The sequence below is a fragment of the Manacus vitellinus genome, unplaced genomic scaffold (genome assembly GCF_001715985.3).
Source record: "Manacus vitellinus isolate BGI_N305 unplaced genomic scaffold, ASM171598v3 scaffold_30_pilon, whole genome shotgun sequence".
Lineage (NCBI taxonomy): Eukaryota > Metazoa > Chordata > Aves > Passeriformes > Pipridae > Manacus > Manacus vitellinus.
The window spans coordinates 875,442-887,211 of NW_021940291.1; the positions used below are offsets into that span (position 1 = coordinate 875,442).

Genomic DNA, 11,770 nt, shown 5'->3' on the forward strand with positions numbered 1-11,770 from the left:
TTTATTTTCTTTAATTTCCAGCAGAAGCTGCCTCAAGAAGGCCATCATTTGTGCAATCATGTCTCCTCAAAGTGACAAAACACTGAAGCAATTGAGACTTCTGATCCTGGGAGGAGTGTGGGCTCAGGAAGACGAGGGTCAACACCCCATTGCAACCCAAGGATCAGCTTAAAGTTGCAATGTGTTTTCTTGGATTGGGAGCAATCACCTTCCACTGGTAATTTGGTGAATCAATCTGGACCTCCTGGGGCAGTTTCTGCTGGGTCAATATGCCCACATAAGCTCTGAATTCTAATTGATTGTCACCTTTCTCCCAAGCTCCATCTTCACATGCCACCACAGCCATTATATCCAGTGTGACTGCCTGCGGTTAAGATTTTGAACCCAGGTTTAAGCACGTCAGCAAACAGAGTCTGTGGCTTTGCACACCCTCTCTCTGACTTTCTGCACACAAAACACCCTGTTAATAATTTTTTGCAGTGTGGGATGTGGCATCTCAGCCTCTCTGGCTAACAACCCCTGAGTGTTTCCTAAGGAGCACTGCCACCAGGGTGACTTAGGGTTAGGGTTATGGTCAAAAATGTGAAGATGCTTTGCTCCGTGCTTGTGGCCAAAGATGCTTATTGATTATGGGTGGAGGGAGGTGTGGGAACATCCCTGACAGACACTGCAGCTGTGCCCAGGTCTGCAGCCTCCAGCATCCTCTCCTGCTGCAGCCAGAAGTCAATGAAGCTGAACAGTTCGGACACTGCCACTGCAGATGTCTGTTAGCAGATAAATACCCACCAATCTTCCCTCCCTGCACTACCACCATTTCATAAAACCCTTTCTCTCCCTTAGTGCTGGGTTGTTTTGTTTTTAGCATTGCAACTCTGAATTGACTGGTGAAGTGAGTGGGGGATTAAGGGCATGGTCCTGGGCAAAGGTCTCCTGTGAACTCCTCGGGGCCAGGCAGCTGCAGTCTCTGATCCCTGGGGTCACATGCCCCACCCCGAAACAAGGGCCACTTGTTTGACATCGCTGGCAGCACTGGGCTTGGGAGAGGAGGCAGCTGGTCTGCTTGTGGCTGAGCAGAGGAGGACATTGCCCGCTTACCTCTCTGGACTGGGAGGGTGTCTTGGGGGTGTCCCAAGCAGTGCCAGAGGGGTATACCTGGACACCAGGCAGCTTTGGCTGGGGTTGAAGGGGTTTGTTGGAAAGCAATGGTCAGAATCAAGTCCAGGTCCTCAGAGTCCACTTTTCACTCCCTTGCACTTCTTTTACTGGAGTGGGAAGGTGTGAAACCCAGCAGGGTTCAAAGGGAGCCTGTACCTGATGGTGACACAGGTGCTCCTGCCTTGCCCTAGCCGCCAAAACATGAGATGGATATGAGAGAAATATGTCACAACCAGCCCCAGCACCTAAACCCTCTTTGGGCTGCAGTAGCAAGAGACCCTTGGGCATCAGCAACCCCTTGAAGGAGGGAGATCAAGATGCCTTAGAAAGCCAAAACCTAAGGAGCATCCTAAGCATTAATGAACTTATTACAGACACCTCTAAGACAGAAACAGCAAGTCTGTCTGTGCAGCGGGGCATGAAGCTGCATCAGTCCTTTCTGGAGGGTGTTTCTGATGCTCCATCTTCAGAGCAGGGCAATAAGGGCAGTTTTGATGCTACACATTTGAGCCAAGGCCTGAAGCAGCTGCACTTGGCCCTATATGATGCAACCCTACAAGCCTTGAGTTTCCTTCCTTTTTTTCCTATTTTGGGCACGTTTTGCCCTGTCATTCCCCACTGTGCTGACAGTGCTGGAGGGAGGCATGTGGCACTTTCCCCCTGCCTCAGCATCCCACACACTGCGATGGCTCACGTGGGCCTGTTCCCACCACTCTTGACTCAGCTGATTTCCTCTTGCCCAAGGCATTGACCAAGCTCCTGCTGGCTCTGTCCAGGCATCGGCAAATGTGATGGATTGGAGTGGGGGAGGATGTCGAGGACCACCGTCACCCCCACCGCTGGCTCCGTGCCCCCACCACCAGTTGCCACCGAAGCAGCCGGCTGTGCACGGTGAGCGGGGCTGGAGGTGGGCGCTTGGATCACTGCATGGAGCCTGGTGGTGTCTGACCTGCATGAATGTGGGACGAACATCTGTACCTGCTTACCGGTCGTGTTTTGAGCATCCTGTAATTAATGTTTGCTCAGCTGACGGCTGCTTAGCATTATTAGCAGATGATGAGTAGCTGATGTTGTTGATGTTGCTACCTTGAAACATCTAATTTCAGCATCTAGACTGAGCAAAAGGGCAGGGGGCCAGACTCCTGGTGCCAAGACTCTGCCAGGCTTTGCTGCTTTGGAGGTGGCTTCCTATTAAAACCCTGCACACAGGCATCCCTGCCCTCCCTTAGCCACAACAGTAGGGGCAGGACCTGTGCTGGCAGCATGGTGGGGCCAGCAGCACTCTTTGCTGGGCCGAGGTGTGCAGAGTCCCCAAGCCCAAGGTAGCAGGAGTGAGCCTGGGGACACAGACGCAAGACGACATTCAGAAGCTTAATCCAAAGCCCATTGAAAGTTTATTTTTTATTAAACCCATCTTGATGAACGTGTGTAACACCTAATAAATAACTGAATGTCTGTTAAGGAGCACTGAGTTATCCCACCCCTCCTCCCACACTGCTGAACACAGGCACGAGGAACAAGCACTCACAATGGGATGCTTGTTTATTTATTTATTGGGTGGGAAAAGCATTGAAAAGAGAGCAACACTTCTGAAGCCTTTAAAAAAATTACTGATTATGCTGAGATTAAAAAAACGAAGCCAGTATTGTCTTTATCTCCTCAGTCCATAATCCCACTGCCACCTGAGCAGCCAGTTTGGTTTTTTTTACGAGGCAGTTCTGGAGAGCTGACAGGGATGTGAGGTGCCATGTCCCCAGGCAGCACAGTGGCCCCTAGTGGCGACTCACATACAGCCCTGGGGTAAGAAACCTGCAACGGAACCTTGGGGGGCTGCTTGTTGCCAAGGAAAATTAGGAGCAGAGTCCAAATTGCCAGAGGAGAGGCTCCCCTGCATGGGGTGTGCCATGATGCCAGAGAGAGAACTGAGCACACCCACGAACCCCATCAGCAGGGAGCAGTTGCTCCCGAGACCTCCACCCACACCCTCCATACACAGCTCTGGAGGCCCACTTAAGCTTGGCCACGGCACCCAGTCCTGCCCTGGCCCCTTCGGTGGCTGGTCTGCAGCCCTGGCTCCTGCATGGCTTGTGCTGCAGGCAGCCCATCTCCACTGCCCTCTCCTGGTAGGACATCGGAGCTATGTGGCAGCTCTGTCTCTTGGATGGACTTCAGTGCTGGGTTGCAGCTTGTCCCTGTCCTGGAGCTCCTGGAGCTGAGTGTCCTACAGGTCTGTGTCTCCTAAGAGCACTCTGTGAGCAGCCTGCATGCCTAAGGAAAACTGACTTGTGCTATAATCTCTTTTATAAGGGGTAATAATTTAATAAGGGCTTTCTTTCTTCAACCTGTTCACCCATTTCTAAAAGGTTTGTAGGTCCTTTACAGTTTTGAAATCTTTCTCTTCTAAGTTTGGATGGAGCTGCCTGAAGGACTTGCTAGCAAATCAGTGTCCTCAGGAAACCAAGCTGAGTGTGTCTGTGAGGCAGGGTCTTGAGGGCTCCCTTTAGGCAGAGAACCTGGAAATAAATCACAGAATCATAGAATGGCCTGGGTTGGAAGGGACCTTAAAGATCATCCAGTTCCAAATCCCCTTGTGAGGGTAGGGAGGGACACCTTTCACTAGATCAGACCCAGAGCTCCACCCAACCTGGTCTTGAACACTGCCAGGGATGAGGCATCTACACCTTCCTTGGGCAACCTGTTCCAGTGCCTCACAGCCCACATAGTAAAGAATTTTTTCCTAATATCTAATCTAAACCTATGCTCAGTTTGAAACCATTACCCCTTGTCCTGTCCCTCCAGGCCCTTGTAAACAGAATCTCTCCCATCTTTCTTGTAGGCCCCTTCAGGTACCGGAAGGCCGCAGTTAGGTCACCCTGAAGCCTTTTCCAGGCTGAACAAACCCAATTCTCTCAGCCTTTCCTCGTAGGAGAGCTGTTTCATCCCTCTACTCATCTTGATGGCCCTTCTCTGGACTCGCCTCAACAGGCTGATGTCCTTTTTGTGCTGCTCCATCTTGGAGACTGTCTGAGAACAGCCAAAGCTACCATTTTCAGTTCATGCTTCCTTTAGCTCATGTGTGTGGCATTAGCTTCACTTAATTCTTTGAGAGAAGTCCCCAGGTCCTACCGGGCAGGTAGGTGTAGTCCTCAGTGTCACAGCAAAGGTGTCTTTCTCTCCTAGAGCAGTTGCATCTTTTTGCTTTATCCTAAGACCTAAAGGACCTCATATCAGGAGCAGAAATGAGCATTAAGTTTTGCATGGGAGTCCATGCTCTTGTCCCCTTTTCCTGAGATTTACTTGCTGCATGTCAGGAAATCTCTCCTTCTCCACCAGAAGGTTTTCCTCCAACTGACCCAGTCCCCTGTGTGGCTGGGGGGGAGGACTGCAGGCCTGCAGCCCATCAGTAGCAGGAGGGGACCCAGGCAGAGGGCACACCGACATTTTGAGCCCCTTGGATGTTATGAAGCCCATCGTCAAAGAAGATGTGGGGCTGGATCTGGGCGAGGATGGGGCCCTTGGGAGCCCCATCCATGAAGAAAGCCTCATCGATGGCCAGGCCCCATTCCCGGAGCGTTTTGATGGCTCGGATGCCCATGTCCCGGCCGCTGCGCGCAGTCACCAGGTAGGTGCGGATGGGGGATTTTTCCTGGCTGAACTTCCTGCGCATCTTCCCCAGGTGCATGGCAAAAGTCTTCAGGGGACCCTGGAAGCACAGCAAGACAGTTGGGAGTGGGTGAAAAATAAGGAGACATCTACTCTGCCTGTACAAGCTACTTGTTCCTCTTCCAGGGTTCCTCAGGGCTCTGCAGAGCACAGCAATGCCTGTGGGCTGCAGGACTGGGCAGTCTGGGACTGGTGCGGTGCACTGGGGTGCCTGGGAGGAAGGTGAGCCTTGTGGTGCTCATCCTAATCCCAAAGTGACCAGGAAGGTACATCTCAGTGACCAGTGCCGCTGGATCTGAGTCCTGCAAGTGGTCACATCCTACAAAAGGTGATGTTGAGGATAACCACAACCCTGGATATTTGGGAGCTGATGCTCACTTATAGGAGAAAACAGGCCAGATCCATTTCCAGGGGGACTCCAAATCAGGCCCACACCAGGGACTGAATGGTGGATGCCTAGGGAATTTGTAAGGATTTGCACTTTTTTGGCTGCTCATGGCAAAGCCCAAGTGGCAGTGATGGCAGAGCCTGTGGGTGCCCAAGGAAGGGAGGTGGCATGCTCACCTCTCCCATGGGCACGGCCTCCATCGCCTGCTCGTACCGCACTGCCCCCTCCAGCCCGTGCTCCTGGAAGATCTGGTCTGTCTCGTCGGAGAAGAGCACGGCATCCCCGTCAAACACCACGCGGAGTGGGGTGCTGGGGGCCTGCACCTCTTGCTGGAAAATGAGCGCTGCTGAGACCCCTGTGAGACAGAGCAAGGTGGGGGTCAGGAAGGACACGGCCCCCAGGGGCAGCTCGTGCATGGCAAGCTCTTCCCCACACATCTGCTGCAGCCCCATCCCACACCACCATGTCAGGATCTCCAAGCCATGGAGCCTTCTGTGGGAGTCAGCCCAGCCTTTCCAGGGCTGTGTTATGCCTCCATGGGGATGGATAAGGAAGTGCTGCTGATCAGAGACCAAGGGATCTCTGCTAAGAGATGGTGTGTGGTTGTCAAGGCATGAGCAGCCCTCCTCCTGATGCTCGCTCACCCTGCCAAGCCTGGCTTTAATGTTCAGATTTAGCTCTGTGCTGTGAATAACACAGACTGGCATCTCCATTGATTGGGGTAATTGGCTTAATTTGGCTTAATTCCTACAAGCTACACCCTGCCCGCCCTCATCCATGGATCCAGGTCTCCAGATGGGGGACACCTGTCAGAGCAATGATGCTCTCAAGGAGGCTCCAGGAATGTCCTGTGTAGACAAGGAAAGTCCAGGCTGCAGATGTCTTGCTCCTGACCTTGAAGAACGTGGCCAGCTGATGTGCTCATACCCAAGTGAATTAATAAGAAGGCAATTAACCCCATTAGAGCTGTGGGGAGACTGCACTCCCTCCCATCTAGGTCAAACGTGCTTTCATCTATCTCTGAGCACACAGTAACTCTGTATGTACCAAGGCAGCAAATTTCTATGGCATCCTCACAAAGCCCTGGAAATCACTGATGCACTCTCATTGATCCAGGGAGCAGCCATGGCATTGCATCTCTGGTTAAAAAAGCTTAAATGTCAGGCAGGGTATGACCAGCCCATGGCAGAGCATGACCAGCCCATGGCAGAGCTATGGCAAGAACGATGCATCAAGCACTCAGTGACTTGTGAAGGCATCTGAGCAACCCTGGTGTGTTTGCAGGCTACTGGTAAAAGGACAGAAGAGGAGATTGAAATGTTCAGGACTGTACTGATATTCAATGCCATCCACCCCTTGTCCCTGTGAAACCTTGGGTCTGGCGCTGCCTCTTGGTATTGGGCTACTTGGGAAAAGTGTGGTGTGTTTGGGGACGTGGGATGGAGAGGAGAACGCACCTCTCTGGAGGGCATTGCACACATCTGTCCTGTCAGCTGAGAGGAAGAGCTTGACCCCGTGGGACTTCAGGTACTGTGTGGAGTCCTCATCGCTGACAAAGCAGAACTTGGAGATCTCCAGGCCTTCAGGTCAGGGAATGTGAGAAAAGTCTGTTATGGATCAACATCCTCCTCACAGCCCCCCAGTCCCTCCCTGGGTTTGGCATGCTTTGCTGCAGGAGCTCAGGGCAATGGATTTCCCAGTGCTGTGTGGGGAACCTGCCCATGTTCTGGCTGCATCTTCTTGTTCTATTGCTCCTACAAAACTGTGGAGTGCGGTTAAATATTCCCTCCATCCCTCCTTAAATGAGCATTCCTCATGACAGCACTCTGGGATTTAGGGGTCTTTTATAAAGAACTGGGTTTTATCAGTAGCTGACTGAGGATGTCCAGGCTGTGCAAAATGCTACCAGACCTCCTGGTGGTGCGAAGGATATGGCTGGAGGGAGCTGGGCTCTGCCAAGGAGCCTGCGCCCTGGGTGTGCTCCAGCACCCTGGGCAAGCAGCATGGGGCTGGCAGGAATTGAGCTTGTTTCCAAGAGAACCCCTTCCCCTTGATTCCCCTGGCTCTCCATTTGCCACTGATGATCCACTGTGGTGCCTTATCTGTTTCACAGCCGCCCGGGGGAAGCAGGCACCCCGGGGATGGGTCTCTCTTACCGTAGTGCTTGGCGCTGTTGATGATGCGCGCTCCGCTCTCTGGGCTGTTGTTGGAGAGCACCAGGATGTCAAAGAGGTCATTCTCTGCTGGGTTGCTTTCCAGCATCTTCTTGTTCACATACTGCACTGCCTGTGAGGACGAGATGGGACTCTTTTGGAGAGGCATGACTGCAGTGGCTTTGCGGGGCTCTTCTGCAGTTGAGTTTAGTGGTTTGTGCTGTGTCAGCTATGGCAAAGCTGACATGTTATGGACAGTCAGACGGAGCAACCATCCTGCAAAACCCATCATTAGGGAAGCAGGGAGCAGGATACCTCACCATGGGGGAGATGGACTGATGAGGAGCACAGGTCTTTATGCCCTGCCATGAGGCCAAGAGGCCAGGCCAGGGTCTGCACCCTGTGATGATGGGAGCTGACACTTACAGCTGAGAAAGCTGAGCTTTCACCCCATCCTGCAAGTGTCTGCATGTGCCACCAGCCAGGTGTGGGGCTCACCTGGATGAAGGCAAAGGCTGTGCCTGGTGGGAGGGGCTTGTCCTGGTTGGCCTGCTGGTGCCTTGTGTACTCCTCCTTGCCCTTCTCCAGGTAGAGTTTGTGCTCCTTCTCCAAGTTGAAGATGGCTCTGGTGGTCACAGCAATGACCAGTGCCTTGCTGGGATCTTTCTGCAGGACAGGGAGGAAAGAGGAGTCAGGGGACAGCAAAGAAGGAACTCATGGAGGTGGGGTGAGCAGGGGGAACAGGGCTCCACCGACCAGAGTGGTGGGGTTGGGTGTTGGAAGTACCACCCATGTGTCACGGTTCCTGATGCCAGAGGTACGAAGCCCAATCTTCATCTTCAGGACACCAAGGATGGGGCTGGCAGTTGTGAAACCCTAACCTGTCTGGTAAGTCCCACATCCTCCAAGGACAGCTCATACAGAGGGGATTGCTTCATAATTTTGCAGTTTGTGGGCACAGTACAGCCATGGTTTGTGCTGAGCTGGGCACTGCTGGGTTTCTCTGCACATGCTGGTGGTTTTACCCTTTGTGTCTGTTCTGGACAGTCTAATAAAGTTTCTGTGTATGTACAGAAGCTGCTGCTTTCTCCCTGGCCACTCCAAAATTTAAGTGTGAGCAAATGTACCTGCCCTTTCCATACAACTGGAGGTTCAGCCCTGCAACTTCTTTCCATGTGGAAATCACATGGACCTCCCTGGGACCAGATGCTCAGCAGCCCTGAGACAGGCCACTTCTGCTAAAACCTAGGCACAAGCAATTGAGGCCACCACAGCTCTGGGTTGCAATTGAGGCCACCACAGCTCTGGGTTGCAGTGTGTCCTCTCCTGTGGCGGCATTTCAAAACTTGGTTTAGAAATACCGGATGTGTGTTTTGTAATGAACAACCTTTTACCTGTTTCACATTGGTGTTTATGACTGTGCTTTCAGGCTCTGCCATCTTCAGTTTTCAGCTTCTAAGAGAAAATATAAAATGAAACTGACAGGTTATAATATAGCCAATCTACAGAAGGGGAAGAGTGGAAAGGAGACAGGGGACATCCTACCCACCAAGTGGAGCAGCCCAAATGAACTTGCTTCTGCTGGCAGCAGCTCTGCTTCCAGAAAAACTGTTCTAATAGTTCCAATTAAATATGATGGAAAAGTGGCTTTTCAAACACAGATCATTGCTTTATTTTTATTTATCTCAAAGAGTACTTTTCTTTGAGTGGAACTGCTGAAAGCTGTTGTGGAGCTATTTTCCCAGCAAAATAAGGCTGTCTTTAAAAGACAAAATAGATCAGATCTTATGGGTAGGTTTCTAGTTCACATCCTTATTGCCTTTTTTGCTACTTTTGCTCGAATGGTGAATTTGCATCTACAAATGAATGAGTTCACTGCATGAGAACATCATTTGCAGCTGTAAAAGGCCAGAGTAAGTAGAGATGCGTGGTGAGGGCTTGAGTGCAGGCTGGGACTGGGGCTGGTCTGCCCCTCCACAGCCCTGTGAGCCAGCCAGGCCATACACTGAAGGTCTCAGTGCTACTCCAGGTCTGGCAGATGAAAATCTTCGGGGAGGTACATGGGTCTGCCTGTGAGGGCAACTGAATCATAATCCCATTTATTTTTGTACACCCAGGTCCTGTGGTTTCTGTAACCACCATGCTGTGCACTCCACTTCTGTGCACTAGTCAGTGCTAAAAGTGGACCTTTAGGATTCAGCCTGTGGGATGGGAGCTGTTCCCATTCCCACCAAGGGGGATCCCATGGGGGTTATTTCCATCCAGTAGCTCCGGATGGAAACACTGCAGGGTTTCTCTGGAGAGCAGAGGAAGAATGACAGCTCTACATGGATTGCTGGGAATGGCAAGGGGGTTAAAACTTCATTTACCAGTTCATGCCCTACCTGCTTACTGGGCTGGGGGTTGTGCAAGCATAGACCAAAGCCAGCATGCAGTGTGAAGTGCAAGTCAGGGTCTTCAGGGAGACCTTTCTTTTGTTCCAATGTCCTTTAATTGATTTTTGTTATTCAGGGACTGCAAAGCGTTGCCTGGGCTGGTAGGCAATACACTTGTCTGAGAGCCAGAGCCTTGCCATGGGGAGCTCCGGGCTTGCATGTGCACCCCCTGACTGCCTCTGGGGTGGAGAGTCCTGCGGCAGGGCTGCTCCCCCAGCCAGGGGTGCGTGGAAAGCCAGGAGATATTGAGCATCTCTCTGCTTCCTCCATCCCATACCCCATTCTGGGAAGGGGTCTCCTCCCAGGGACCAGGGCAGAGGGTGGCAACCACCACCCTAGACGAGCAGGGAGAAGCTTTCCTCTGACAGAATCTCAGCCAAGTACTTTTCTGAAAGTCAAAATTTAATGCAAGGAGGCAAAGGAGCTGAGCAGCCCTTCCTGGTGGGAGAACCCACCTCCTAATGTCTGTTCTTTCAAGCGCTGCAAACCAAGCCTGACTTCTCCTTTCCACTCCCTGCCCCTAATGCCCACAAGTGCAGTTCGCACACCGGCGGGTGCTGCTGGTCCCCGCAGCTGCGAAGCGGGGGGCAGATGTTACCCCCCCTAGACACAGACAGGATTTTGTCAGAGAGAAAAGCCCAAACTCACCCCGAGCGCTGCCTCTGCTCCGCAGCACAGCCTGTCCAGCGGCAGCATCCCAGCTCTGCCCAAGACGCCGCTGTTTATATTTCCCCCTCCCCGCGCTGGCAGGAAGCAGGCAGGAGCCAGGATGGGGTGCAGCTCCGCTTCCCGGCGTGCTGGGATTTGTAGGCAGCCAGGTGGTTGGCGTCGTGCCCGGGCCAGACTGCATTTCCCAGCTGGCGTTGCACGGGCGGATCGTGGTCACCCGGGCCTGGTCAGGGACACAGCCGCGGGCAAGCCGGGGAGGCGGCTCAGCCCTATTCCAGCTTCTGGAGCTCCCTCGGAGCTTGTGCTCAGTGGCCGCGCACTGCCCACAAGCGCTGCCGCGGTATCTATTTCTGTAGCCGGAGTATTAATAGCATGCCTCTAGACCTCTCCTTTCCCAGTCTCTGAATACACAGTGGTTGTAGTTTTGACCAAAAATATAGGGGTACCTGCACCAGAGTGGCTCGCAGCGGTTGCAGGGATGCAGGGAGCAGAGGGTTGTGCAGAGTGTGGCAGGGTGCAGAGGGAGCTTACCATATTTACAATTTTCCTGTAATGTTTTTGGATCCCTTTTCCCTTCTTTTCTGAAAGCTGTCTCTCAGATAGTGCCCTGAGCAGGGGTGATTTTTGGGCTAGGATCTTGCTTTTCTGGGTAGCTGTGTGGTACCCAGCCCTGTGAGGCTCATGGTGCTGGATTATTTCAACACCCCCTTTCTCTGCAAGAGTGTGATTGGCCATGGGGAGGGGGGAGAAGGAGGTAGGGGGACAGGGTGGAAAGGAGAAGGGGAAAGGAGCTGACATGACCTGCTGCCATCCTGCAGCTTTTCCCTTGCCCAGCTAGGCCATGTCCCTGCCCCAGTGCTGGAAAAAGGCCCAGTGCAGCAGCCTGCCCAGCCTGGCTCCTGCCAAAGGAGACCAAACCCACCTGCACTAAGGCAGCTGTCTCCCTGTATGGCACCAGGTTATCACCAGTATCACCAAATCTCCTCTGAAAATGTGGGAGGCCTCTGGGGTCCTGTGCACTTGGCTTCACTGAGATCATAGAATCAGAGAATGGTTTGGGTTGCAAGGAGTCTTAAAGTTCCAACCCCTACATCATGGGCACTGATGCCACATACTAGATCAGGTTGCTTAGGGCTTCATTCAACCTGGCCTTGAACTCTTCTGGGGATGGGTCTCTGGAAAACCTGTTCCAGTGTCTCACTACCCTCTGAGTAAAGAATTTCTTCCTAAGGTCTAAATCTCTTATCTTTTAATTGTCTTTAGCAAACAGCCTGTTGAAAAGACTGCTGATATACTCAGCTTTTAGC

The 11,770-nt window shown here is 52.5% G+C and overlaps 1 protein-coding gene across 5 annotated transcripts; it reads right to left on the bottom strand.

The window, feature by feature from the left end:
- Nucleotides 1-3,920: 3,920 nt before the first annotated feature.
- On the bottom strand, nt 3,921-11,497 carry LOC103756056 (cytosolic 5'-nucleotidase 1A). 5 transcript variants are annotated; one of them, XM_029961053.1, is made up of 9 exons: nt 11,386-11,497; nt 10,995-11,070; nt 10,443-10,591; nt 8,754-8,814; nt 7,858-8,025; nt 7,363-7,492; nt 6,664-6,786; nt 5,383-5,561; nt 3,921-4,858 (listed from the first exon to the last, which is right to left on the bottom strand). In XM_029961053.1, exons 4-9 carry the CDS (start codon nt 8,796-8,798, stop codon nt 4,556-4,558), a joined length of 948 nt encoding a protein of 315 aa, XP_029816913.1. In that variant the 5' UTR covers nt 8,799-8,814; nt 10,443-10,591; nt 10,995-11,070; nt 11,386-11,497; the 3' UTR covers nt 3,921-4,555. The 5 variants fall into 5 exon arrangements, with proteins under 5 accessions (XP_029816913.1, XP_029816912.1, XP_029816915.1 ...); XM_029961052.1 differs by lacking the exon at nt 10,995-11,070 and having other exon boundaries at nt 10,443-10,651; nt 11,386-11,494; XM_029961055.1 differs by lacking the exon at nt 10,995-11,070 and having other exon boundaries at nt 11,386-11,478.
- Nucleotides 11,498-11,770: the final 273 nt, after the last annotated feature.